The sequence below is a fragment of the Canis lupus genome, chromosome 1, assembly GCF_003254725.2.
Source record: "Canis lupus dingo isolate Sandy chromosome 1, ASM325472v2, whole genome shotgun sequence".
NCBI classification, from domain to species: Eukaryota; Metazoa; Chordata; class Mammalia; order Carnivora; family Canidae; genus Canis; species Canis lupus.
The window spans coordinates 117,780,162-117,808,131 of NC_064243.1; the positions used below are offsets into that span (position 1 = coordinate 117,780,162).

General features: G+C 43.1%; 2 protein-coding genes across 45 annotated transcripts in view; one reads left to right on the forward strand and one right to left on the reverse strand.

Annotated features, from left to right (window-relative positions):
- ZNF599 (zinc finger protein 599) overlaps positions 1-25,525 on the reverse strand; it is a 45,041-nt gene extending 19,516 nt beyond the window's left edge. For 2 of the 9 annotated variants that reach the window (XM_025425151.3, XM_025425148.3), the window contains exons 1-3: positions 25,461-25,519; positions 24,823-24,934; positions 3,231-3,331 (exon numbers count right to left, since the gene is read on the reverse strand). In XM_025425151.3, coding sequence (XP_025280936.1) covers positions 3,231-3,284 — 54 coding nt within the window. In that variant the 5' untranslated portion in view covers positions 3,285-3,331; positions 24,823-24,934; positions 25,461-25,519. Of the gene's footprint in view, positions 1-3,230; positions 3,338-24,822; positions 24,935-25,460 lie in introns of those variants that run through there. The other 7 variants (XM_025425150.3, XM_049095611.1, XM_049095582.1 and 4 more) reach the window with 6 other exon arrangements.
- A 2,018-nt stretch (positions 25,526-27,543) lies between these two features.
- The window catches only part of LOC112645543 (histo-blood group ABO system transferase-like), a 114,541-nt gene continuing 114,114 nt past the window's right edge, over positions 27,544-27,970 (forward strand). For 11 of the 36 annotated variants that reach the window (XM_049095667.1, XM_049095671.1, XM_049095683.1 and 8 more), the window contains exon 1: positions 27,559-27,819. The gene's annotated coding sequence lies outside the window, so the exon portion shown is untranslated. Of the gene's footprint in view, positions 27,820-27,970 lie in introns of all 36 variants that reach the window. The other 25 variants (XR_007403063.1, XR_007403061.1, XR_004813351.2 and 22 more) reach the window with 10 other exon arrangements.

Sequence of the window (27,970 nt, forward strand, 5' to 3'; positions counted from 1 at the left end):
CAAATTGGTGCAACTACTCTAGAAAACAGGATGGAGTTTCCTCAAAAAGTCAAAAATAGAGCTACCCCAGCAATTGCATTACTAGGTATTTATCCAAAGGATACAAACATACCGATTCAAAGGGGCACATGCACCCCAATGTTTATAGCAGCAATGTCCACAATAGCCAAAATATGGAAAGAGCCCAGATGTCCACTGACAGATGAATGGATAAAGAAGATGAAAGTAGGGGATCCCTGGGTGGCTCAGTGGTTTAGCGCCTTCCTTTGGCCCACGGTGTGATCCTGGAGTCCTGGGATCGAGTCCCACATCAGGCTCCCAGCATGGAGCCTGCTTCTCCCTCTGCCTGTGTCTCTGCCTCTCTCTCTGTGTCTCCCAGGAATAAATAAATAAAATCTTCAAAAAAAGATGAAAGTTATTATATATATACATATATATGTATTACTCATCCATCAAAAAGAATGAAATCTTGCCATTTGCAATGATGTGGATGGAACCAGACAATATTACACTAAGCAAAATAAGTCAGAGAAAGACAAATACCATTATGATTTCACACATATGTGGAATTTAAGAAACAAATCATACAGACATATAGGAAGGAGAGGAAAGATAACATAGGATGAAAATTGAGAGGGAGGTAAACCATAAAAGATGCTGAACTCTAGGAAACAAACTGAGGGTTGCTAGAGGGGGTTGGGCAAAAGGATAATTGGGTGATGGGCATTAAGGAGGGTATGTGATGTAATGAACACTGGGTGTTATATGCAACTGATGAATCACTAAATTCTACCTCTGAAACTAATAAAAAAAAGTTAATAAATTAGGGATGCCTGGGTGGCTCAGCAGTTTAGAGCCTGCTTTAGGCCCAGGGCGTGATCCCATGATCCCAGGACTGAGTCCTGCGTTGGGCTCCCTGTATGGAGCCTGCTTCTCCCTCTGCCTGTGGCTCTGCCTCTCTCTGTGTCCCTCATGAATAAATAAAATCTTAAAAAATAATAATAATAAATAAATTTTAAAAAGAATCCTCCATGTCTTTTGTGCCTTGATACCTTATTTCTTTCATCACATTATCAATGAATTCCATTGTGTGTGTGTGTGTGTGTACATATATATATACACACACACAGTTTTGTTTTGCTTTTTTGTCCATTCATATGTAAAATGACATCTGGGTTGCTTTCAGTTTAGGGCAATTATGCAATAAACATTTATATGCAAGTTTCTGTGTAGCTATAGGTTTTCAACTCAATAAACACATAGGCTTTCAGGATCATATGGTAAAACTATGTTTAACTTTTCAGAAATTGCCAAGCTATTTTTGCAAAGTGACTGCATTCGTCAGATCGGGCTGCCATGACAAAATACCACAGACTGAGTCCTTAAACAACCAAATTTATTTTCTCACAGTTCTGGAGGCTGTAAGTCTAAAAGCAAGACGCTGACAAATTTGATTTCTGGTAGAGCTTTCCTCCTGGCTTGCAGACAGCTGCCCTCTTGCTGTGTTATCCCTTGGCCCTTCCTCTTTGCTCACACAGAGAAGGAGAAAGAGCTCTCGGGTGTCTCCTCCTCTTCTTATATGGACACCAGCCCTATCAGATTAGGGCCCCACTCTTCCGACTCCATTTAACCTTAATTAGTTCCTTAAAGACCCTACTCCGAAATAGAGTCATATTAGGGCTTCAATATATGAAATTTGGCAAGGGGGTGGGGGTTCTTCCATAACTGATGATACATTTTGCATTCCTAGCAGCAACAAATGAAAGTTCTTATTGCTCCACAGACTGACCAGAATTTTGTATTGTCAACTTTGTTTGTTTTTTTAATTGCAGCCATTCTAATAGGGCTATGGGGATAACTCATTAATGTCCTAATTTGCAATTCCCTAATGAGATACGATGTGTATCTTTTCCTGTGCTACTTGCCCTATGTGTATCTTCTTTGGCAAGGCATTTGTTCAGATATTTTGCCAATTTTTAACTGGGTTGTTTGTTTTCTTACCATTAAATATCCTTTACCTCACATATTTTGATGCTCTATTGTTAAGAACAACCCACATTAAAGATTATTGTATTTGCTTGGAGAATTGTCTCTTTTATCATTATGTAATGCCCCCTCTTTATCTCTAAAAAATTTCTTACTCTGAAGTCTGATATTAATATTGCTATTCTTTTCTTTCTTTTAGTGCTAGCATAGCATATCTTTCCTTATCCTTAACTGCTGACCTCTCAATGTCTTTATATTTAAAGTGTGTTTCTTTTTTTTAAAGTTTTTTAAAGATTTTATTTATTTATTCATGATAGACAGAGAGAGAGAGAGAGAGAGAGGCAGAGCCACAGGCAGAGGGAGAAGCAGGCTCCACACAAGGAGCCCCATGTGGGACTCGACCCCAGGACTCCAGGATCACACCTGGGCCGAAGGCAGGCGCTAAACCACTGAGGCACCCAGGGATCCCCCTAAAGTGCATTTCTTGTAGATAATATAGAGTTGAGTCTTGTTCTTTTTAACCCACTCTAAGAGTTTGTCTCTAATTGATATATTTTGATATTTCACATTTATTTTTTTTAAGATTTTATTTATTTATTTGACAGAGAAAAAGAGAGAGCACAAGTAGGGGGTGCAGCAGGAGAGGGAGAATCAGGCTCCGTGCTGAGCAGAGAGTCTGATGTGGGGCTCAATTCCAGGACTCTGGGATCATGACCTGAGCCAAAGGCAGACACTTAACTGACTGAGCCACCCAGGCACCACTCCCCTCTCTCCCTCCGATAATTCACATTTAAAGTACTTACTGGCTCAGCAAGAAATAGGCAATGGAATTTTATTTATGCAAGGCAGAATTTTATAAAACAGGTTGTAATTTAAGGATATATTTTGTACATCACCTTTAATTTCGTATATTGATCTTTTAATACTATTTTATTTTTCCATATGACAAACAAGAAATATGGATAACCTTAATTTTATTTCATTGTTAAAGTAAAGCATGCTTATCGTATAAAAAGAGGGGAAACCAAAGGAATAAAATACCACATTTTTGACAATATGTATGGTAGGAACCAGCTTTTAGTGTCTAATTGGCTATCAGGTTCAAATCCAACTGTGTCACCAACTAACTATATGATGCTGGGAGTGTTACTTTACTTGTCTGTGCCTCAGTTTCTTTATTTGTAAAATAAAGATGATGTTAACAGTAAAAAATAAAAAAAATAAAAAAAAAATAAAGTACTTACTGGGGGCACCTGGCTCAGGTCGTGGTCCTGAGGTCCTGGGATGGAATCCCACATCAGGTTCACAGCTGGGAGCCTTCTTCTTCCTCTATGTGTCTGCCTCTCTGTGTCTCTCACGAATAAATTTAAAAAATATTTTTTTTAAAAAGTGCTTATTGATAGTTGAATTAATATCTATCATGTTTATAACTGTTTCCCAATTGTCATACTTACTCTTTGTTTCTTTTTTTATATTCCCCCTTATTCTGTCTTCTCTGGTTTTCATTGAGCATTTTTTAAAAATTTTTATTTATTTATGATAGTCACACAGAGAGAGAGAGAGAGGCAGAGACACAGGCAGAGGGAGAAGCAGGCTCCATGCACCGGGAGCCCGATGTGGGATTCGATCCCAGGTCTCCAGGATCACGCCCTGGGCCAAAGGCAGGCGCTAAACCGCTGCGCCACCCAGGGATACCTCATTAAGCATTTTGTGTGATTCCCTTTTTTTTCTCCTCTCTTTGCACGTCTGTTATAGCTCTTTAAAAAATATTTTTTTGGTGGCTGCTCCAGAGTTCACAATTTATATTTACTACCAATCTAAGCCTACTTTCAAATGACACTGTACTGCTTCGTGGGTAGTGCTGTGACCCATTAACAGAGTATTTTCCTTTCTCCTTCCCAGCCCTTAAGACACTGCTAATGTTTATTCCATTCTGTCCCTATGCTGTAACACCCGAGACATTGTTATTATTACTTTGAACAAATTTATTAGAACACCTAAAAATAAGAAAAATAAGGGATCCCTGGGTGGCGGAGTGGTTTAGCGCCTGCCTTTGGCCCAGGGCGCGATCCTGGAGACCCGGGATCAAATCCCACGTCGGGCTCCCGGTGCATGGGGCCTGCTTCTCCCTCTGCCTGTGTCTCTGCCCCTCTCTCTCTCTCTCTCTCTGTGACTATCATAAATAAGTAAAGAAAAATAAAAGATTTTATATTGCTTTCATTTATTCTTTCTCTGACTCTTTCTTTATGGAGATAGGAGTTTCTGACCCCTACATACCATTTTCCTTTTTTCTTGGGAGAATGTTTTTTAACGTTTCTTGCAAATCAGGTTCCCCCCAATTTTGTTTATCTGAGAAAGTCGTTACTTTCCTTTTACTTTTGAAGAATAATTTTACCAGATACAAAACTCTAAGTTGGTGGGATGTTTTTCTTTCAACATTAAATATTTCACTTCACTATCTTTTCATTTGAATGGTTTCTGAAATGAAGTCTGATGTGGTTCTTATTCTTGTTTCTCTACAGATAAGTTGTTTTTCTTACCCATTCCCTGGCTTCTTTCAAGATTTTCTTTCTTTCTTGGATTTCTGAAGTTTGAATATGATATACCTAGGTGTAGTTTTTTGGTATTTATTCTGCTTTTGGTATTTATTCTATTTTTTCTCAGCTTCCTGGATATGGGGTTTGATGTAAGTGGTTAATTTTGGAAAATTCTCAGCCATTTCTATTTTAAATATTTCTTCTCCTCTTCCCTCTTTCTTCTCCTTCTGGTATTTCTATTATGCATCTATTCCATCTTTGGTAATTGTCCACAGCTCTTGGATATTCTGTACCATGTTTTTCATTCTTTATTTTCTTTGCACTTCCATTTGGGAAGTTTCTATTGACTTATCTCCAAGCTCATGGATTCTTTCTTCAGCCATGTCTGGTCTACTGATGAACCTATCAAATGCATTCTTCATGTTTTTTTCATTTTTAGCACTTCATTTTGATTCTTAGCATTTCCATCTCTTTGCTTATATTACTCATTTGTTTTTATAGATTGTCAACATTTTCCAATACAGCCTATAACATATTAGTTAATTCAATTCATTGTGTTTTATTACTTTTATCCATTCTTCACAGCTGTCTTCTCCATATCACAGTTAGTGATCTTAGCAAGTTGCCCAGTGTCATTAGTCTGATAAGGAGAGGCTGAATGTGAACCCAGATCTTCTGGTCCATGGTCTATGTGTGTTAAGCCCAGTAACAAGGCTGTGAAGCACTTCCTTTTTTTTAAGATTTTATTTATTTATTCATGAGAGACAGAGAGAGAGAGAGAGAGAGAGGCAGAGACACAGGCAGAGGGAGAAGCAGGCTCCATGCAGGGAGCCCAAAACAGGACTCGATCCTGGGATTCCAGGATCTGAAGGCAGGCACCAAACCACTGAGCCACCCAGGGATCCCCTGTGAAGCACTTCCATTATGTGTTGCTCTTATATTAATTTCAGCCACCCTCAAACATGTATCTGTGGACATGGGCAAAGAAGCAGAGTTATCATCATGCCCCTCATAGAAAAGGCATCTGATGAGGCTTGAAACCTGAATGGGCACTAGGGGATGCACAGCACACACGTGACCTCTCTGATCTCCCCAACCTAGGGGAGGAATTATTGATATCCCTGTTTAGACTTGAGGCCAACTGCAGAGAGAAGAATTGTATAAGGTCACAGTCCAGAAAAGGAGTACACCCGGAATCTACACTGAGTTTTGCAGACTCTACAGCCTGTGCTCATACCTGCAGTTCATTCCCTGCAGACTGTTTGGTCAGAGGATTCTGAGAAGCCCCTTTATTACTAGCACACTGGGCATGGAGGGATCCAGAAAAGTGAGGGACTGAGGCTGTGCAGAGGACAAAGGGCAATGCCAAATAATAGCTGCTAACCTATTATAAGGAAGAACATTCCCTACCTCCTCCAGAACCACCTTTGATCAATCATTCCTAAATTGGCTGGACACGGGTTGACCCCTCCTGGAAAACACATAAAGCCCCTGTCCTCCTGCCCTAATTGGATTACTACTTATAAGCCTTCTCTCACGGGCATTGCAATGTAAAGGCTTCTGCCACCTGGTTCAAACCAGTCTCTTTCCACCATGTATCTTCATGTGCTCACATTCAATCATCATATATGAGTCTCTAGAGTGAATCTCTAGGTTGTGGTAAGATATACCTCCTAGCTCCCTGTTCTGACCCCCATCAGTGCATCAATAAACCCTCAGGGTTGGTGGAAGTGCTGTTTTCTCAAGCCAGGAGTTTCCTGCCTCAGCATACTTGACCCATGGGAACTGTGTGGTTGTGTGCATGTGGCCTATACACCAGGCATTGTGGCACTCCTATCACATTCCTATCTCACAGTCTCCATGGAGCATTTGTGTCACCATACTTGCTGTGTGGTGTGTCAGTTCCTCCATCCTCAGAGGTCCCAATGTGTCTTGCATATGTCAGCTTTATGTGTATCATATCTGTCACACATCATTCCTCTTTTAGATGTGCCATGTATGGGTTCAGGCCATGTTGAAGAGTGTGAGCATCCCAATCCCCTATCGCACAGTATCCCAAGGCATATTTGGGAGGATCACAAGGCTGTACTTCGGTTTATTACAAACCTATCATACAGGGTCTCCCAAATATTCATGTATGACTCTAGGTTGTGCTGCACTGTCACTATGCTAGCAAAACATACTGTCATATCATGTGTTTCCAGGTGTGCCACCATTACACACCTGTTATATCTACGTATCTCCAAGTATTATCAATACATACCTGTCTGCCAGGAGTGGACCCGAATTATCCATCTCATCAATATTTTTTTAATTTTTATTTATTTATGATAGTCACAGAGAGAGAGAGAGAGAGAGAGAGAGGCAGAGACATAGGCAGAGGGAGAAGCAGGCTCCATGCACTGGGAGCCCGAAGTGGGATTCGATCCCAGGTGTCCAGGATTGCGCCCTGGGCCAAAGGCAGGCACTAAACCACTGCGCCACCTAAACTCATCAATATTTAGTTTACAGGAAAGATGGGAGAAGGATCAGCATGCTAAATCAGAAAGGTGCAAGAAGCCAAATCAAGAATGAGATCAGTTCTAATGGACAAGTAACTCAGCAACTTCAACCAATAAATAAGAATAAAAAGGAAGTAGTGGTAGCTGCCCCACACTCAATGCCACTATGTGGCTTTCCTCTTGTAGGTGGCCTGGGCCAGAGAAGGTCTGAACTGACCAGCAAGCACCCCTCAATCTTGCCACAGGCAAAGGACTTCCTTAAGACATGGAGTTTGCAGTTCACAAACAAGGCCTGTCCCCATCCCTTCTCAATAGTTTCTCTCTACTGAACTGGTTCTGGTGAAGGTTTATCCCAGAAGACTTGTTCCCCATGTGTTCTCCAAGTGTATGATTTCTGCCTGGGATGTGTTCCTTGTCTTTCAGCCAAGAGTGAATTATCTTTTGAGACTGAGACACAATTCTCACAGGGATGGGATTTCTGGAGAAAGGATCTGTAACACTCTTCTACAGAAACACTGCTCAGAAAATGCCTCCTCAATGCCAATAACCCAAAAGCAAAGAAATGTAGGTGAAGTGCATGTTGACTTTCATGGGAGAAGGTAACCTCATCACAAATGTGTGTCTAATGTACCAATGGATGTGTTTATGTGAGTCTGCAGAATTGTCAGGAGGAGGGAGTTGGGGTCAGGCCAAGGAAGAAGCCACTGTGCAGCAATGGTCCTCTAAAGTCACAGCATGGGAGAAATGAAGGACATAGTGAAAGACCAGATGAAGGACAAAAGGATGGGAGGGGCTACCACAAAGAGGAGAGGCATAGTCTAAAGGGTGTTTAGCACTTGTCTTGTCTGGTAGCACACAAGTGCTGTGCAGTGAGTGTGTCCTGGACCAAGAAAATCGATTTGTGTTAGAGTAGCTCATGTTCCAAGATGGCCTGAGGATATCCACATAATCTCACAACACAGTGTGCATGGGGCGATGGTGGAGAACACCACGAGGGGGCAGGGGAGAAGAATGGGAGAGACGTGGAATCCAGAGAGTTGAGGCTTCACCCTGGGTTGAAGTGTAGAAATGACAAGTGGGCAGGTGTTGAGAAGGGGGAAGGAAAAACAATAGTGACAGTAGAACAGATTCGTAGTATGACTTGAACACAGCCCTGATGTCACATCCTCTGACTTGCCACTCAGTACGGCTAGGGTCCCCTTGAGCTCAGTTTGGGTAGCTAGAGTCATGTCCACTTCAAGAAGCACCCCAGCCCTCCCCTAACCCCAGCCCAACAGAGTATCTGGATGATGCAAGTTCTAAGGCAGGGAGGCAGTGTGTTCTCTGAAATATCTCAGATTCTTGACATGGCCAAAACAAAACTGATATTCCCACTGAAAATTATTGCCAACTTTCCTTTCTTTTTCCCAAAACCTTAGTGATAATCCCTAACTCCTTTTCTTCTCTGATCCTCAATGTTAGGAAAATCTAGCCAGCCATGCTTAAAAACCATATCCAGAATCCAACCACTTCTCTCACTTCCACAGCCTTCGTACTGGCCCAGTCACCACCACAACATAACTGGACTAATGTAGTAGCCTCAGCCCTGGTCTCCCTGTAGCCTCCCTCACTCCCAAAATCTGTTCTCCATTCTGCAGCCAGAGAGGCTGTTAAGGCCTGGGCCACATAACTTCATTGTGCCTATCCCATTGCTCCCAACACACTCAGGAAAACATTTAACCAACATCTCAAGCTGTCACTCCAGGCCTGAATTTTATTCTCCTGATCTACCAGAAGGCAAAGAGACCTGTGGTTCTCTGAACACTCTCAGCTCAGCCTCATCTTCAAGCATTTGGACATGCTGGCACTTATGCCAGGGATAACTTTCTATACCTGACTCTACTGGTGGCCAGATATAGGAACCATTCCATATAAACCCTGGCCTAGACTCAGGATCTTGGATTGGGGTTTCCATAAGCATGCTCTTAGCTGAGGCTGAAAAAGGCAACACTCTGCCTTCCTCTTTCAGCTCAGTACTGTAAATAAGGGTCCTGTGTGTGATATAATTTACTGCCATGGTTTTTTTTTAGCAAGTTTGAACTTCTGCTTGGTGATTTTTATCTTTAAAATGGCCCCCCAAAAAATAAAATAATAAAATAAAATAAAATGACTCCTAGACACAGTACTGAAGTGTTGTTCCGTCTCTACGCATAAGAAGGCTGTGATGGGCCTTGTGGAAAAAACAGGTGTATAAGATAAGCTTTGTTCAGGCATGAGTTACCGAGCTGTTGGCCATGAGTTCAATGTTAACAAATCAACAATATATATTAAATAAGGAGTCTTTAAACAGAAGCACACACAAAAGGACATTAAATAATGATCTGTTGACGAAAATGTTGTGCAAAGGCTTACAAGAACTTAATCCCTTAATTCCCCTGGGGCAGTGATTCCATATTCACTAACTAAGTGTGTGGGGTGACTTTACAGAACATAAACTATAGCACACAATGAGAATAGACGGTAGCTGATTTCCAAGGACTATTTAGGGATATGTGTACATGTCATATCATGTGTAGGTCAATGCCGGAAAGTGCTGCAGAGAGAGTAGTAGAGAAAAATAGGTGAGATGTGGAGGCTGATAACTAGGGGACTCAGCAGGAACCAAAGCTCAGAGTAAAGACGACAAGTCTACAAATGGAGAAACAAAGGTAGAAATTTGGTGTGACAAGTGGCTTTGGTATGAAATAAATGGTAAACATGGGGCAGTTTGCCAGTTCATTTGAACTAAGCCCTAACATCATGCCCTCCCCAGTTCCCCACAAGGCCTGGCCCATTGTGAGCTCCCCTAGCTGCAGCTGCACTCCTGTCTGACTAGTCAGGCACTGAGGTCTTCCCCCACTACTTATACCTGTCAGGAAACTAAATAGGACCTGGAAGACACAAGTCTTAAGGAAATACAGGGAAGGTGAGCAACTTAACATGCACAGAACATGGGAACTAAAAGTAAGTTTCACATAAAGAACTACTGAGGAAGTATCTTGCAAGCATAGCCTGGTGGTTCCTAAAAGCATTGATCATGTCAATGTCCAAACTCCTGGCACAGGCAGGCCTCAGAAATATCAGGTAAGGGGAGAAGGAAGAGCTTGGGGTAGAGAGGTGCCATGCATCTGTATATAGTCACCTGACTAGAGAGAGGCCAAGCTGGGTAGGAATCATTGGACAGACTGTAAGAGTCCTGAATCCTGAATCCTTTTCTACTAGGCTTCCAGGCAGCAGTTGTTGGGGCTGCTTGGAAGAGAAGAGTGTGAACAGCCCATTCCCGACACAACACCCACTATAGGAAATCTAAGAATGAAGCAGTGCTCGTGCCCATGGTCTGGCCATGGGAAGGATAGAATGGTACCTGAGTAAATTGGGAAGGGAAGAGCACAGGCCAGGATGGGTTGAGAGTGAGGGCCTTGGCAGGTAAGACTATAAGTACAAAGTTCTCCAGCATCATGTCATGGTAGGGGAGTCTCTGAGCCTCATCAAGGAACACCCACTCTTCTGGGAGAAGTACACAAACACATTCTCAAACATCACATGGTCCTGCCATGACGGAGACAACCAAGCCAGTGGTCAGCCTCTCTCCTAAGGAAGCTTTGTATTACCATCCACATCCACCCCCTACTCATGCTTCTTCCCATATCACCAACTCAGAGGAACAACAGACCCATGTGTCACTGGCATCCACTTTCTCATCGTGATGAATTGATCACAGCCCCCAAAGGCATGGGGGAGATGGTTGCTATCTAAGCTCTGGACCCTCCCTTCCTGAAAAGAACTAAATTGCCAGGTCCAATGTTGAAGATTTATCCCTATGTTTCCTTCTAAGAGTTTTGTAGTTTTATCTCATTATTACATCTATGATCCATTTAAAGTTGAAAACTTTATATGGAGTAAGGTAAGGTTCCAAATTTATATCTTTCATGTAGATATTCAGTTGTCCCATCTCCATTTGTTGAAGAGACTATTCTTTCCCCATGAAATGGCCTTGGAACTCTTGTCAAAAATCAATTAAGTGGGTTCATTCCTGGACTCTCTTATTTTGTTGCCAGTACCATACTATTTAATTACTACAGATTTTGTAGTAAGTTATTTTTTTTAAGATTGTATATTTTATTTGAGAGACAGGGAGAGAGAACAAGCAGGGGAAAGGGGCAGAGAAAGGGACAAGTAGGGAGCCTGACTCAGGGCTTGATCTCAGGGCTTGATCATGACCTTAGCCAAAGGCAGATGCTTAACCATCTGAGCCACCCAGGTGCCTCCAATTTATAGTAAGTTTTAAATCACAAAGTATGAGTCCTCCAGCTTTGTTCTTCATTTTCTAAGATAGATTAGGCAATTCTTGGCCCCTTGATTTACACATGAATTTGAAAATCAGCTTGTCAATTTCTACAAAGAAGCACTGCATGGAGATGTCCTATCAGTGTTTAAGGAGTATTGCTATCTTAACAGCATTGTCATATGAGCATGAATATCTTTCCATTTATACAGGTCTCCATAGTTGCTTTCAACAACATGTGGGATTCCATATATAAGTCTTGCATAATGTTGGTTAAGTTTATTTCCAGGTATTTTATCCTTTTTGATGATTTTATAAATGGAATTGTTCTCTTCATTTCCATTATAAGTTGTTCATTGTTAGTGTTAAAATAAGTTGGTTGATGACAGATTGATATCTTTTCCATCAGCACTGTTAAGATGCATCCATGATTTCTTTTTTCTTATTTTTTTTTTGCATCCATGTTTTCTGATGAAAATTGAATGTTGGTCATATTAAGAATCTCTTCAACACAATAATCGCTCCTTTCTTGGCTTGCAAGATTCTCTGCCTTGGGTTTATGGCAATTTCATTATAATGTTCTTTGGTGTGAATCTGACTTCAACCCACTTGGAGTTTTGTTGAACTTCTTGATGTATATAGATTCCTGTCTCTCATCAAGTCAGGGGAATTTTCAGCCTTTTTCTTCAGATGCATAATTCTCACTCTGTCTTCTCTCCTTCTAGGATTCCCATTATGTGTCTGTTAGTATTTTTCAGATTGTCCCACATATCCACTAGGCTCTCTTGATTTTTCTTCATTCCTTTTTCTTTCTTCTCCCTAGACTGTTTAATTTCGATTGACCTGTCTTTAAGTTCACCAATGATTTCTTCTGTCTTCTCAAATATGCTATTGAAGCCCTCTGGTGAAATTTTCACTTGTTATTATACATTTTTGCTCTGGATTTCTATTTGTTTCCTCTTTATAATTTTTTATCTCTTTATTGATCTTTTATGTTTTGGGAGACATTATTCCCCTGGTATCCTCAGTTCTTAGTGCACAGTTGCCCTTAGTCCTTGAGTATGTTTCAGGGTGATGACTTAAAAAACTTTGGTTTTGATCTTCCTCAAGGACAGTTTATTTCTATATTCCTATGAATGAGCCACACTTGTTTTATTTTTGTATTCCTTGTATTTTTTGGTGGATAATGGGACATTTCAAATGTAGTAACTCTGGAAATCAGATTCTCGGTCCCTACCTTATGGTTGATTGTTGTTTTTGTTGTGGGTTTTAGTTGTATGTTTAGTGACTTTTCTAAATTATTTTTAATAGATGGTATCATTTATTGTGAGTGGTCACTGAAATCTCTGTTTCATTAGCTTAATGGTAAGATAACTATTTGATAGGGACTTCTTTAAATGCCTGAAGACTAAGACAAAAATATATTCCCTTTATCCCTTACAAATTCGCTCTGAGATGGGCTGCTCCTTCACTGCTTAGCCAGGTCTTTACATTCCTGCCTTAGCCTTCAATTCCTTTGTGTGAAGCCTAACAATCATCCAGAGAAATTTTGGGGTCTTTTCAGGTGTTTTCTAAGCATGCACTTGCCCTAGAAACGTACAAGTTCTTCTAGGTTTCCTGGTATATATGGGAACTTTGCAAAGCCCTATTGCTCCATAGATCTCCTTATTCAACTTGCTTCTTCCTAGACATTTTGCTCTGTCTACTGCATGTGATGTCTGTTCTCCCTATTCCCTGGCAGTTGTGGCTAGTATATGTTTTTAATTGTTTTTTGGCAAATGTTGCTTGGGAGGCTGCTCCCTGAGAAAATTGCAACGCTGCCAAGAAAAAGGCAAATAAATCCCTGTGTCAGTCCCTCAAAAGCTGCAGAGTGGTCAAAACACACAACCATAATTCTTTGAGAATGTGTCCATATTGCCTCCTTCCTAGAAAAGACATCCCATCTTTCTCTATCAATAGAAGACAAGGTGACATCAACCAGAAATGTTTCAACCCTAAAATTTCCATTGTCTAAAAGATCCCAGTGAAGAAAAGCCAAGACTACTTGGATAAGAATATGGTCTGTGGGTCTGAGGTTGTCTCTATTGAATAAACTCACGTTATTTAAAAAAAAAAAAAAAAGGAGTTTCTCAGGATTTCAACTTTCATCCAAATAAAGAATATAATCCACATTTCGAAATTGGTCAAATCCATCAAATTAATACCTACGGGATATGGATTTTAGTTGGATTCATTAAAATCTAGAGGAAAACCAAAATATACATATTAACATTTCATTATCTTTTAATGCTTGACTCACATTTCCCATTTAAAATTAACATTGAGGGCAGCCCGGGTGACTCAGCAGTTTAGCGCCACTTCAGCCCGGGCGTGATCCCGGAGACCTAGGATGGAGTCTCACCTCAGGCTCCTTGCATAGAGCCTGCTTCTTCCTCTATCTGTGTCCCTGCCTCTCTCCCTCTCTGTGTCTCTCATGAATAAATAAAATCTAAAAAATAAAAATAAAAAATAATAAAATTAGCATTGATAATATATCCTTAGTCATGCAAATGCTTGTTCATTAAAGTAATATTTTTTAAAAATTTTATTTATTTATTCATGAGAGACACACAGAAATAGGTAGAGACACAGGAAGAGGTAGAGAGAGAAGCAGGCTCAGCGCAAGGAGCCCCACGTGGGACTCGATCCGGGGTCTCCAGGATCACGCCCTGGGCTGAAGGCGGTGCTAAACCACTGAGCCACTCGGGCTGCCCTAAAGTAATATTTCTAAAGTAAAATAAACTGGAAACCACTGCAATGTTCCATGATGGGGAATTTGCTGAGTAAACAAAGCCTTATTCACACAGTAGACTGCTCAGTGCAATAGCTTCAAGCCATTATGAAAGGAGGAGAAGGGCAGGGTGGGGGAAGAAGAAAAAGATGAAGAATGAGAAGGAGGAAGAGGAGGAGTTGGTAATATGCTCCAGTACAATCTCTGCATTTTGCAACTTCTTTTCCAAGGAAGCAGAAAACAATGTGCTTTTGGGTGTCATGAAAAGAAAACATTTCAAAAACAAATAAAAATAAAACATATATTGGGGAAGAAAGGGGACATACTGAACATAATTCAGGGAGACATTTAAAAGACAAATGGCATTTTGGAATCAGTATTGTTTTACAATTTTTGCCTTGGGATAATGAAGCAAAACAAAATGAACCTACCATAAAAAAATTACCCTAAGGGTGCCTGGGTAGCTGAGTGGTTGGGCATCTGCCTAGGGCTCAGGATGTGATCCTGGAGTCATCGGGCTGCCTGCATGGAGCCTACTTTTCCCTCTGCCTGTGTCTCTCTGCCTCTCTCTCTCTCTCTCTCTGTGCCTCTCATGAATAAATAAATAAAGGCGTTTTAAAAAATTTGACCTACAATAGGAGTAAAAAATGGGTCATAAGAATATGAAGCAGAATTTTAAAATGATACCACACGCAATAAGTATTTTTCCTATACACACAGAAAAATTATGACCTTTTATTGTATAAAGGAAGAAATGTGATTACGTATCTGTGGGAGAATATAGCTTTAAAGCAGAAGACTGCAGACTGGCTGCCACAAAAGATGAAAAAGCTACCAGGAACATTTCTCCTACACTTAGAACAACAAAAAAGCTTGGTTGTCATCAAATTTATGATTCTTTTTTTTCCCCAAGCCATCAGAGAGCTATGACTACAGAGCAAATAACTAGCCTAAAATTTAAAAAGAGATGGTGACTCTCTTTTTAAATTTTTTTTTTTGGACTTTTTAATTTTTTAAAGAGAGGAGTTGGGACACATGCTCGCCCTGTGTAGATGCAGTAAACTATCTAAGGTAACCAACCACCCACCCTGGTTTGACCAGACTGTCTTGGTTTTAGCACTGAGAGTCCCATGTACTGGAAATACCCTTCCCAGGACAAAGGTCCCAGTGTTCAGTGATAGCTACAGAGCTTGGCAGCAAACCCACGCACTAGCCAAAAATATATGGGCTGAAAGCAAAACTTGTTTTTAATGCCAGGGATGGTATAGATTACTGGCTATGTGTAGCTACTGTAGCTGGTCCAGTTCACACCTAGTGACTTTAGGATGAGGCATCATGTATAAATGATACCTTAACCTGATCACACCTAATGTACATAATTATTAATGAAGCCACAGAAAGTGAAACAATTTCCTTATCCACATTGATCCCACCCATATCAGACATTCTTGGCTGAGTTCTTTCCTCTTCTTGCATATCTGTCCTTGTTTTTGTTTTCTATCACTGCTTTAAAAACAAAACAAAAACAAACCATAAATTCATTGTTTGAAAACAACACATAATTTATTATCTTGAAGGTTCCTAGCCCTTGAACTTCAAAGTTCAAAGGCTCTGCTGGGTGTTTTGATAAAAACCCACAGGGACAAACTCAAGGTATTGGTCAGGGCTAGAGTTTTCATCTGGGGCCCTGGGCCCTCTTCCACAGCCACTTTGGTTTGGGTTTTGGTTTTCAGAATTCATTTCCTACTCCGAGATTCCTTGTGCTCTCCTTGTTTTTTTTTTTTTTAAGCCAGCAACACTGGGTTGAGTGCTTCTCTCATGCTTTGAATCTCTCTTCCTTCCTTTTTACCAACCAACCAAAGAAACTACTCTGCATTGGGCTCCTGAGATTAGAATAGATCCACCCAGATAATCCAGAATAATCTCATTTGAAGAGCCACGGATTTGTAACTTGCTCCCATATACAAAATCTCATTTGCTACATTCAGCATTTTCACAGGAGTCACATCCAGGGGCAAACCAGAATGGGTTCCAAAATTCAGTAGACCATGTTCCCCTTTATCTGTAAGTTTATATCTAAATCAATGTCTTTGTATAGGTTCTGTAGCATATTTCTATTTTCTTAGTAGTAGGTGTGGAATTATTTTATTTATATGAACTGAATAGTTTATCCACACAACTCAGCTAACGAGCATCCTCATGTCAATATTAGAGGCTCTAGATGCCAGGGTCTGTTACACAGCACAACTGGACTCAAAATACATTTTGTTCAAAAAAAATGTTTTGTCTAAGTTCCACACAATGTCCTTAATTGTAACAGTCTGTTTCTGAATAATGCTGATTTCCCTGATTTTTGGAACCAAATGAATCCTTTTGGGGAAGTTTTAATTTTATTTACTTGTATGGATTTTTTTCTCTACTTCACCTGATAGTCACCTGATAGTTTCTTAAAGAAACTCTTAGTATATGCATTAGTTTGCTAGGGTTGCCATAACAAAGCACCACAGTTTAGGTGGCTCAAGCAACAGAATTTTTTTTTTTTTTTTTTTTTTTTTTGCGGTGTGGAGGCCAGAAGTGCAACATGAAGATGTTGGCAGGTTGGTTTCTTTGGAGGTCTCTCTCCTTGGCTTGCAGATGAGCTATGTTGTTCCTATGTCTTCACATGGTTGTCCCTCCTTCTGTGTTGTCTGTATCTGAATCTCCTCTTTTGATAAGGACAGCAGTCATATTGGAATTGGGTCCACCCATGCAAACTCATTTTCCTTTTAATTATCTTTTAAAAACCCTTTCTCCAAATACAGTCACATTCTGAGGTAAGAGGAGCTAGGACTTCAACATATTTGGGGGAACACAATTCAGCCCATAACACTGTGAAATATGGCAAACATGTAAGAAATGTGAAACTATTTATGTAGATTTTAATGAATCTTTTTAACTTGATACCTGTGTAACTACCACTGAAGGCAACGAAAAGAATAGTAGCAATGCCCATAGTCCAGAGAACTCCAATGCAGTCACAATGAGCTCCTCCCCCCAAACCAAGAGGAGGTCCAAAACCTAATTTTGAAAGTTGGTATTACCCGTCTTGTTGGATACTTTTTCCTATAGTGTCTGAGATCCAAACATATAGTTTGATTTTGGCTGTTAGCGACCTTTATATGAATGAAATCCTAAATTAGGGGCTCTGTTTGGTCTCATTAGTGTCTTCAAAATAAACATGATTCACTCGTGTCATCCTGTGTATCTGGATATTCTCCATTTTCATCGCTGTAGTGCCGACAATTTACCTATCCTTTCTGCTGTTGCTGCACCTTTGTATGGCTTTCAGCTACTGGTAACATAAACATGCTGCTGTGAGTTTTGTCCATGTATTCTGATGCACATAAAATAGAGTCTTCCAAAGCAGTAGTTTACACACTTGTTAGAACAAGGAGACAAAAGCAAATAAAAGTGCAAAAGATTTATTTTCACTTAATGGTATTGTGAAACACTATCTTCAGCATGAGCTGAAGAAGCTTCTTTTTCAAGTGAACTTGGAATGTTTACGGGTTAGGCATATATTTGGTCATAAACTAAATGTCAACAAATTTCCAAAGATTGAACATATACAGTTTTTTTCCATAGACACAGCAGAATTAAAGCAGAAACCAATGACTAAGATATTTGAAAAACTACAGAGATTTACTAATAAAGGAAAACAAACTTTCACATAACCCATGGGTCAAAGAAGAAATGACAAAAATAGAAACAAAAATAATTTGAACTGCATGATAATTAAAACAGAGTAAACAAAAATTTACTGAATGTAGTAAAGCAGTGCATAAAGGAATGTTGAAGATTTAAGTTTTTATATTAAAAAAAGGTCTAAAGAGAGTGATTGAAGGTTCTATCTTAACAGAAATAGAAAGCAAGTTAAATACAAAATAGAAATAACAAATAAAAGACTAGAAAGAAAAAACATAGGGCACAGAAAATTAAAGTTAGGTTGCTAAAAAGTAAATACAATGGATAAAATCTAGTAAGATTAACCATGAAATAAAGAGTGAAAATTCAAATTATCAATATCAGGGGGAATAGGTAACATTGCTACAATTCTGAAGACATTCAAATTTAAGGTGACTAGAAACACCATTATGGAAGAAAATTCAAGGTTCAAATAGATTTCCTGGTGAATTTCATCATACATAGAAGATATTTTACCAATGTTATACAAACACTCAGAAAATACAAAAGAATGGGCCACCTGGGTGGTTCAGCTATTGAGTGTCTGCCTTCAGCCCAGGGTGTGATCCTGGGGTCCCAGGATGGAGTCCACATTGAGCTTCCTGCATGGAGCCTGCTTCTTCCACTCCCTATGTCTCTGCCTCTCTCTCTCTCTCTCTCTCTCTCTCTCTCTGTCTCTCATGAATAAATAAGTAAAATCTTTTTTTTTTAATTTTTTTAAATTTATTTATGATAGTCACACACAGAGAGAGAGGCAGAGACATAGGCAGAGGGAGAAGCAGGCTCCATGCACTGGGAGCCCGACGTGGGATTCGATCCCGGGTCTCCAGGATCGTTCCCTGGGCCAAAGGCAGGCGCTAAACCACTGCGCCACCCAGGGTTCCCAAAAATAAGTAAAATCTTTAAAGAAAAGAAAATAGACACAGAACAGAGTTTCTTCATCCATTCTATGAAGTTAACACTCCCTTCATACCACAATACAGTAATAAAGGTATGGATTAGTATACCTCATAAGCACAGATATGACAGTCTTTAACATATATGGAAATCAATCCTAACCAAATTTATTTTTTTTGTTTGTTTTGTTTTAATTTTTCTTTTTTTCTTTTCTAACCAAATTTAAAAAGGTAACCTAGAATGACCCAGGGGAATTTGCAGTAGGAATGCAAGGTTGGTTTAATATGTAAGATCAATCAATGCAATTTACCATGGTAAGAGAAGGAGAAAAGCCCTCTGCATATCTCATAGCTGTAGGGGAAGTAATTGAGGAAGTTTAAATTGCCTTAAATCTCTCTGAGGGGATCCCTGATTGGCTCAGTGGATAGCGGCTGCCTTCGACTCAGGGCGTGATCCTGGAGTCCCGGGATCGAGTCCCACATCAGGCTCCCTACATGGAGCCGGGTTCTTCCTCTGCCTGTGTCTCTGCCTGTGTCTTTCATGAATAAATAAAATCTTAAAAAAAAAAAAAACAAAATCTCTCTCTAAAAAGTAGGAACTAAGAGAATCTCCTTCACCCTAAGGCAAAGCAGGGTTAAGAAGTTACCACGAGAGATTATGCCTGGACAGAAGGCTCTTAAACCAGTGGATTCTGCACCCAATTGCAGTGCATCTTGTGTCCTTGCATCTGGGACAAGAGTTCCTACACACAGTTGTGTGGTTTCCCACAGACGACAACAGGTGCCTGTGGAGGTGTGATGGCACCTGCTGATCACTGTCCTACACCTTCTGAGGGACAGGAGCCCAGCATGGTCTGTGGGTGCCTAACGAGCACAACCAATTCAGACCTAGTAGGCAGGGTGTGATCCTCCAGGGGTGCCATGGTGCTGAGCAGTCTGACTCTAAAAATGGTGGTCCATGGTGCCTGCTGATGAGGGGCTACCACAGTCAGGTAGTGGATGCGTGAGCTCTGGAATGAGACAGACCAGCTTCAAATACTGGCTTCGCTACCATTGGGGATCTCAGGAAGGTTCTGAGGGTTCAGTGCTCTTTGTAATTTGTAAAATGTGTACAAAGACGTGAAGAGAACCTGCCTGCCTGGAAGGGATGTTACGGGGTAGAGCATCTGGGCAGGTTAGGCTGCTCCATCTGCCCCGACCACAGAAAATGCTGCAGCCCACTTGGTGATACTTGGGTCTCACATGTTACCAGGAACCACAAAGGAGGCTTGTCCTACTAGGGTAGACCCCTATAAGCAGGTGTCCCCAAACCCAACCCCACACATTCCAGTGATGAGTCACAAGCATCAGGCTCAAAGTGCACGGTCTGCCCTAGAACGTGGGTAGCTAGGAGGCACTTGCTACGTTCCCAGGACCGACACGGAATCCACTGCTCCTCATGGGCTCTTCTTAAAAAGCAAGCTTGTCCCCTTTCCCCACCCAGCTCTTGTTCCCCAAGCAGCTATCACTGCCCCTTCATCCAGCCCCCCCATTTGTCTCCCTCACGTCCCCCAGTCCCTCAGTTCTCAGTGGGAGCCCATCACTGCTTCCCTGTCTCTACCCCAGGCAGTCAGCACAGCTGGAGATGTGACCTCCCAGTGCATGTCGGAGGGAGGTGTAACCAATGTGGGCACAGCTCCCCATTTTCAGAGTCGGCCTCCCAGGGCCCATCGTTACCAGCCAATCCATCACTGGTTTTGCGGTTGCCTGCTTTCAGGCCCAGGACTTCAGCCAACTGGGCATCCACACTCGCCCCGGACTTTGATGAAATGGATGTGGCTACCATCACCCCTCCTGGCCTCCTCCTGACAGCACCCCCACCCCCGCACACGACAGCTTTGCTAGCTCTAACCTGTGTGAAATCTGGCAGCCCCAGGACAGGCTCCGGACTTCACCTCCACTGAAGCACAGCCACACGGTGGGAGCACCACTCAGTCACTTTTGCATGTGTGACACACGCATGGTCCACATTTGGCATCTCTGTCAGCCGCCCTTGGGTGGACCCCGGGGATTTTCCCCATTTGCACAGCTGCTGATTCTGGAACAGGAGCCCTCGTCAGGATGCCCAGGTCTAGGCACAGCTCACACTTTGCTACCATCACTCCAGACCCCATTTCCTTTCAAGGCATCTGCAGCTCCTTGGGGTAATGACAGGTCTGGGGTGAGCAGGTCAGTCCTGGGCCCCAGCTCCATGTCTGAAGCACTCAGCTTTAGGACAGGGCTGAGGGGTACAATCAGCACTTCAACTCATGTTGGGGGAGGCTGACACCTGAACCCCAGAGTCCCGCCAGCCTGTAGCATCTCTGTTACAGTGGACAGACAGAGCCTCTCTTGGGAGACACTTTCCTTCTTCCCCAAAGTCAGACCACCTGGAATCCCCAGGCCAAGCACACTCATTCCTAGTGGTGGAGACACCATCTCTGAAAACACATGGGCCAGAAGACACTTCTGTTCCTCCTTGTGTTCAGATCACCTGCAAACACCTCCCTCAGAGGGGCAAGAGCACAGCTGTGTTTGGAGGTCCTTATGTTCCACCTGCAGTCTGAGCACCCGGGTTCCACGTGTCCAGAACACAGAGACCGTTCCAGTGAGAGGGCCCAAGACATAAGTGTGCTGGAGAATCAGTCTTCTCGTCCGGGGTCTTGTCAGGGCACCTGGGGCCCATTTGGCCAGAGTCAACCTGTTACTGTGGAGAAGAAACCCAGGCCTGAAGATACTTCTGTTCCCGCCTGGTGTCCCACACGCAGGGCCACCTGGCCAGGGTACCTCTGGACTGTGTCACACACATGGCTGGAGAGACTGGTATCCATGAACACCCCCAGGGCACCTGGTGCCGAGCGCACACAGGACAGGGAGTCTAGTGGGAGGAAGGAGCGCCATATCCGTGCCTGGACATACTTCTATTTCCACCATCATTCCAGGCAGCTGGGATGCTCATGGCCGGAGCCCATGTGCTGCAGTCAGAAGGGACAATGTCACTTTTAGGGAGACACCTGCAATCTTGCCCTTCAGGCAGTTCCCTGGGGCCTTCCTGGCCAGGACGTCCCCTTTGCTTCGACACCACTGAGAAAATATCTGTGCTGCAGCCGCTTTTCCACCTCCCTCTGAGCAGGTCCAAGATGCCTCTTCAGTGGGTCCAGCACGGAGCAGCCTTGCCTCTGGGGCAGCCTTGTCAACGGTCCAGGCAGTCCTTGGGGACACGGGGGGGGGGGGGGCGCCTCCCAGTGCTTTTGTTCTCAGGCAAGAACGAGGATCTCAGCAACTAGGAGGCAAGAGCCTGCCTTTGGTCCAGGGGGTTATCCTGGAGTCCCGGGATCGAATCCCACATCAGGCTCCCTGCATGGAGCCTGCTTCTCCCTCTGCCTGTGTCTCTGTCTCTCTCTCAAATAAATAAATCTTTAAGAAAAATTAAAAAAATAAATGTCCTCATTTGATTTAATGTAATACACTCTGCCAATAATCCATAACACTCACACTTCACCCGGTGAGGACTGGCTTGGTGGGGAAAAGAAAGAAAAAGTGATGTCTGTTTTATAAGTTTTGAAAACTTTAAGTCAAGATCAAGCTGAGAACAATAGCTATTGTTCTCATGCTGCTTTAAAGAAACATAATGATTCTCTTTTCTGGTAAACAACTGGATAGGCTGTATTTGGAAAAACAAGTCTTCCCATCGTTTAACCCACGGAAATATGAAATTGCAAGAGTTACAACGTCCTTCAAGCTTGGCTTGCCTCATAGTTGTGCTGTGTCTCCACTAGACCTTATTGCTGAAAAGAGAATCTTTTCTAACTCATTTTACAGCCCATAGAACCCATCTGAAGATGGGGGAAAGCAAAAAAAAGCAGGCATTTCCCTTATCTGTTACTTATCTGTTATTTTATTAAACATTTATTTGGTGGTTACCCTGCACTAGACAGTGTGGCAGATGCTAGTGATGCAGACTTTAAAGATATATATAATGTATAATATACTGAGAGTCCCACGAATAAACTGCATATTACACAGGAGGGGGGAGTGGTTGGGATTTCGAAGCAGGTGGGAAGCACATAAAACTGAGTCTGGGAGGGATGGAACTTGAATTACACCTTGAGAAGGATGAAGTGGTCAGGTAGAGAAGGAATATTCTCAGGTCAGGGAAATACCAGGTGAAAGCAGGGGAAGAGGAGCAATCATGATGCAGTGGGCACCAGGCAGTATATTCTCTGCAACCACAATAGAATTCAAGGAGGATCAATAATAATATGAGTAGAGCAGCCCGGGTGGCTCAGCGGTTTAGTGCCACCTTCAGCCCAGGGTGTGATCCTGGAGACCCTGGATCGAGTCCCACGTCAGGTTCCCTGCATGGAGCCTGCTTCTCCCTCTGCCTGTATCCCTGCCTCTCTCTCTCTCGCTGTCTTTCATGAGTAAATAAATAAAATTTAAAAAAACTGGGGGATCCCTGGGTGGCGCAGTGGTTTGGCGCCTGCCTTTGGCCCAGGGCGCGATCCTGGAGACCTGGGATCGAATCCCACGTCGGGCTCCCGGTGCATGGAGCCTGCTTCTCCCTCTGCCTGTGTCTCTGCCTCTCTCTCTCTCTCTGTGACTATCATAAATAAATAAAATTTAAAAAAAATTAAAAAATAAAAAATAAATAAATATATGAGTAGAGTATCCCCAAATATCCAGAAAGATAGCAAAACATACCTTTCATAACCAATGAGGAAAATATTTGAAACCTCATGGGAATTAAAACACAAAAATTAAAAATCTGTGAGATGAGGCTAAAGCAGAGGTCTTCAGGAAATTCTGAAGCTTTACATGTTTCCATGAAAAAGTAAGAAACAACTAAAAATAATGGTTCAAGTCCATCCTAAGAGCAATTAGTTTAAATAATATCCAAGATAAGAAATCAAATTACACTGCAGTGAAAGCCAACGAAGCTGAGAGAGGTTTTTTAAAAGATTGATAAAATTCATAAGCCTCTACTGAAACTGAAGGAGAATCAAAAAGAGAAAATTCCAATGACCAACGTTAGGAATCTAAAAGGGGGTACGACTGCCCCTCTGAAAGACAGGAATATGGTAACAAAGGACCACAAACCCCTTTCAAGGAAGAAAATGTCCACTTCCACATCTTCTGTTTTTTTTTTCCCTGATGAACTCTATAAAACCTAGAATGACATTATTTTATCAGTGTCACATAAATTCTTTCAGAAAACAGGGAGGTAAGTTTTGCTAACTCACTCTAGGAAGCCAGCATTACCTTCATCCCAAAACTCAGAACTAAAAAGAAAAGCACAGGTGAGTATCTCTCATAGCCCTAGATATCTTAATAACATTCTAGAAAGTTAAATCCTACCAAATATAACAGGGTGATCTATCATTAAATGGGGTTTTTCTCAAGAAGGTTAGGTTGTTTTGAGCGATTAATGCATTAATGTAGAATGACCATATTAAGAAACAGAAGGAGAAGAGTCCTAGGATCCTCTGGATGGTTGTGGGAACAGTACCTGACAACACTGAGTCCCCTTTCAAAGGAAAATGCTCAGCAAGGTAGGAATGGGAGAGTTTCTTTTGTATAATAAAGCACATGTCCACAGAAGCTCCAATCAACAGCACACTGAATGCTTTTACCCTATGAGCAGAAAAGGGGAAAGGATGTCCATTGTCTCCACTGTCTCCAGTCAACATTTTCCTGGATCTTGTAGCTGATGTCCAGGGTAGAGAACTAATGCGAGACACACGGATTTCCGTAGGAGTGCCTTCCTTTCTCATAGAAAACATGACGTGCATGCAGTTAATCCAGGGGAATGTACAAAGAAACTACAAGAAGGAAGAAAGGAAGTGAGCAAGTTTCCCGTGTAAGGTCAACAGACAAAAGGCAGCCGCTTGTCTGTGTCCTACCGAGCACCAACACGTGTACAACGCAGATGAACCATACACGAACCTACACACATATCCTACTTGTGCACTGGGAAAGGTAACATTGCTAAGTCGTCGGCACCCTGAAAAGTGGCCTGTGGAATTCTGGTAGGTGATGTGGGTGCCCTGGGGTAAGGCTCTGAAGCCAGGCTACGTCCTGCACCCACCTGAGGCCTGTCTCCTGTCCTCGTACCTGGGAGATGGCTCGCAGACAGCTGTTAGTCGGCTGCAAGTCTTCCTTAGACAAGAAATGCCTGATGGTGCTGACAGTTGTGTTCCCTGAAGATGGAAAGGAAAGGAAAACTACCTGGGTTGGAAGCTTCCCCATTCAGAGGAAACATTATTGCGTACAGAGTCGAGTAGGAAACCTTAGGAAGGGAGGTGATTTGAGCAAGGTGCCAGCTACAAAATCATACAGATATGTTTCCTGTAAACTAGCAATGAACTATCGAGAGCCATCACCAATCCCATACAGTACTTAAATAGGAAAAGCTGAAGTATATACGAGTGGCTGCGAACTTCGTTAAGAGTCCGGTAAATGAATAGGATAGGCTCTGTGAATCCTTTACGGGCTCTCTGTCACATATTCTGTGTGTGTGTGTGTGTGTGTGTGTGTGTGTGTGTGTGTGTTACAAGTATTTAAAATTGTTAGCATGGTTTTTAGCTCCCCGGTGTTACAAATGAGGCTATGGGTTGAGTCTGGCACACAGGCCTCCGTGTTGGCTCCCACTATATTGGCCACAGAAGATGAAAAAGTCCTAAGTGCATGCAGGTCCCTGCTGTCTCTGTGGCCCCGACAAGTTACCGTCGGCAAATTGTCCGTTTTGTCGCGGACTCTGCCCCCTGAGCTCTGAGTTACTCTGAGAAATGCTGGTGCCCTGGGGCCGCGGTGCTTCCGGGCAGGGAACCCAGCTCCGGGGAGGGGCGCTCCCAGCCCGAGGTCTGCGCGGGAGGCGACCCCAGGGGAAAGCTGCCGTGGAGATGCGGGCACCGGGCGGCCCCGGCCCACGCGTGAGGGACCCAGGCCCCGAGCCCCGCGGCCCCCGACCGTTGGCCGTTGTCTGCCCCCCGCCCGCGCCCCGAGCCCCGGGACAGGCTGCGGCCACCGCGGGTTCGGCCGCCGCGACGCCTCGCTCGCGTGTCCACGAGGCCAGGACCCGTGGGCGCGCAGTGGGCTCCTCGCGCCGCGGTGCAGCCTGCGGCCCCGCATAGGGGTGCCCCGTGGGGCCTGGGTCCCCGGGGGCTGGAAGGGTCCTGGCTCTGCACCTCGTGCCCCCTGTGGCCGGCAGCGCTGTAACCGAGCCCACAGCCCCGGGGCTGCTCCTGGGGCTCCCTGGGCCCTGCTCTCTGTGCAGGCCGCACTCCCAGGAGCAGCTGCCGTGTCTGCAGAGGCAGCAACGTTTGCAAACCTCTCCCCCAATTTCCATTTGTTCACCAATCTAGAGCTCTCCAAACCCAGTCCTTTGGGGTTTTTATGGAGGCTTCCTTGCATCTTCATAATTGACTAAATCAGTGGATTGTCCACTTCCAGTCTCTCTCCCCTCCTCAGACGTGGGGGTGAGATGGGGTGACTGTTCCAATTGCTTGATCACATGATTGGTTCTCCTCTTAACTAACCCTGCCCTGATGTGAGGTCCTAAAGTCACCTTCTTCATAACAAGACACCTTTTACCTCTATGGCGACTAAAAGTTTTCAGGAAATGTGGATGAGAACTAAATATAACTAAGAAATATATATTTGATCATTCACGTATGTTTCTTGTAAATCATTATGTGGCAGCCCTAAATCCTCACCTTGTATTCAGAACTGAGCCCAGTACAATCAAAACTGAAGTCTAGTGTCCCTATTAAAATAGTTCCTGGGATCCCTGGGTGGCGCAGCGGTTTAGCGCCTGCCTTTGGCCCAGGGCGCGATCCTGGACACCCGGAATCGAATCCCACTTCAGGCTCCCGGTGCATGGAGCCTGCTTCTCCCTCTGCCTATGTCTCTGCCTCTCTCTCTCTCTCTCTCTCTCTCTCTCTGTGACTATCATAAATAAATAAAAATTAAAAAAAATAAAATAGTTCCTGAGGATAATATGCTTTTACTACTTCGGTTTTGTTTTAACATATTTAATCATATGGATTAAGAAGTATCAAGGGACACTTGGATGGCTCAGTGGTTGAGCATCTGCCTTTGTCTCTTTGGCATGATCTCAGGATGGGTGATGGAGTCCTGCATCAGGCTCCTAGCAGGGGGCTTGCTTGTCCCTCTGCCAATGTCTCTGCCTCTCTGTGTCTCTCATGAATAAATAAATAAAAATCTTTAAAAAAAATTTTTTTTAAGAAATATTGTCAGGATAAAACAGTTTGCTCCTAGATTTGAACAGATTGGGAGTTGTTCTATTTGAATGGTGGCCCAGCACAACATCCACCTAACATCTCTTCCGTGAAACCCCCGTGGTGGCCTTATCTGGCGTGTTTTTCTTTCTCATCTTTGAACAAATTGAGGTCTAAAACTTCAGTCTAGAGATATTTGGGAAGAATCCAGATAACACCTATTAGTTCCCTGCTGATAGGGAACACATCGTTATCAGACTGATATTGCAGTATTTTGCAGCTTTGGAGGACATCTGAAATAAGGTCTCTAAACATTTGTGATGCATACTACACTATAAGGACACCTGAGGGCGTCTCTTTAAGGGGAATGAGATTCCCTCCAGTTCTCAGACCTTCAGAGCACCATTTCTCAGTACGAAGCCCTTCCTTAGCCTGTATCGGCTTGCCTGCAGTGGGTGCAACTCTGGTCTCGTGACCTGTGGGGACTACATTACCCAGGTGCCCCTGCGCGGTGTATCTGCAGCACTGGGCCGGTGAAGGCCCTGGAGAGATGCCTTTGCGAGGAGGCGGAAGCAGGCAGGCGGGACTTCCGGCTTCTCCTGGTGGAGGTCATGTTTGTTGCCCTTGAGCCTGGCACCTGATCTAATTCTTAGGTATAGTTGGTGGAACTCAGGGAAAGTGAGCGGGAGGCACGAAAGTAGATGTGTCCCTGTTGTGCCCAAGATTGCGCATCCGAGAAACCACCAAGGAGCCGACACTGATGCAAACACACGAGGGTTTATTAGCAAGCTCGAGCTCGGGTCCAAGTACACCCAACACAGTGGAGCAGGGACTTGGACCCTGAGGTGGGTTCCAACTGGGTTTTAAGGGCTGGTCTAGGGGACCTCCAGAAGGGCTGGAGGAATTTCTCAAGTTCCGTGTACATTCTGATATGGGGCTTCAAGGGCATTGAGCTCTGTTCTCATTCTAATATGGGGCTTCCTGCCCTTGGCCTGG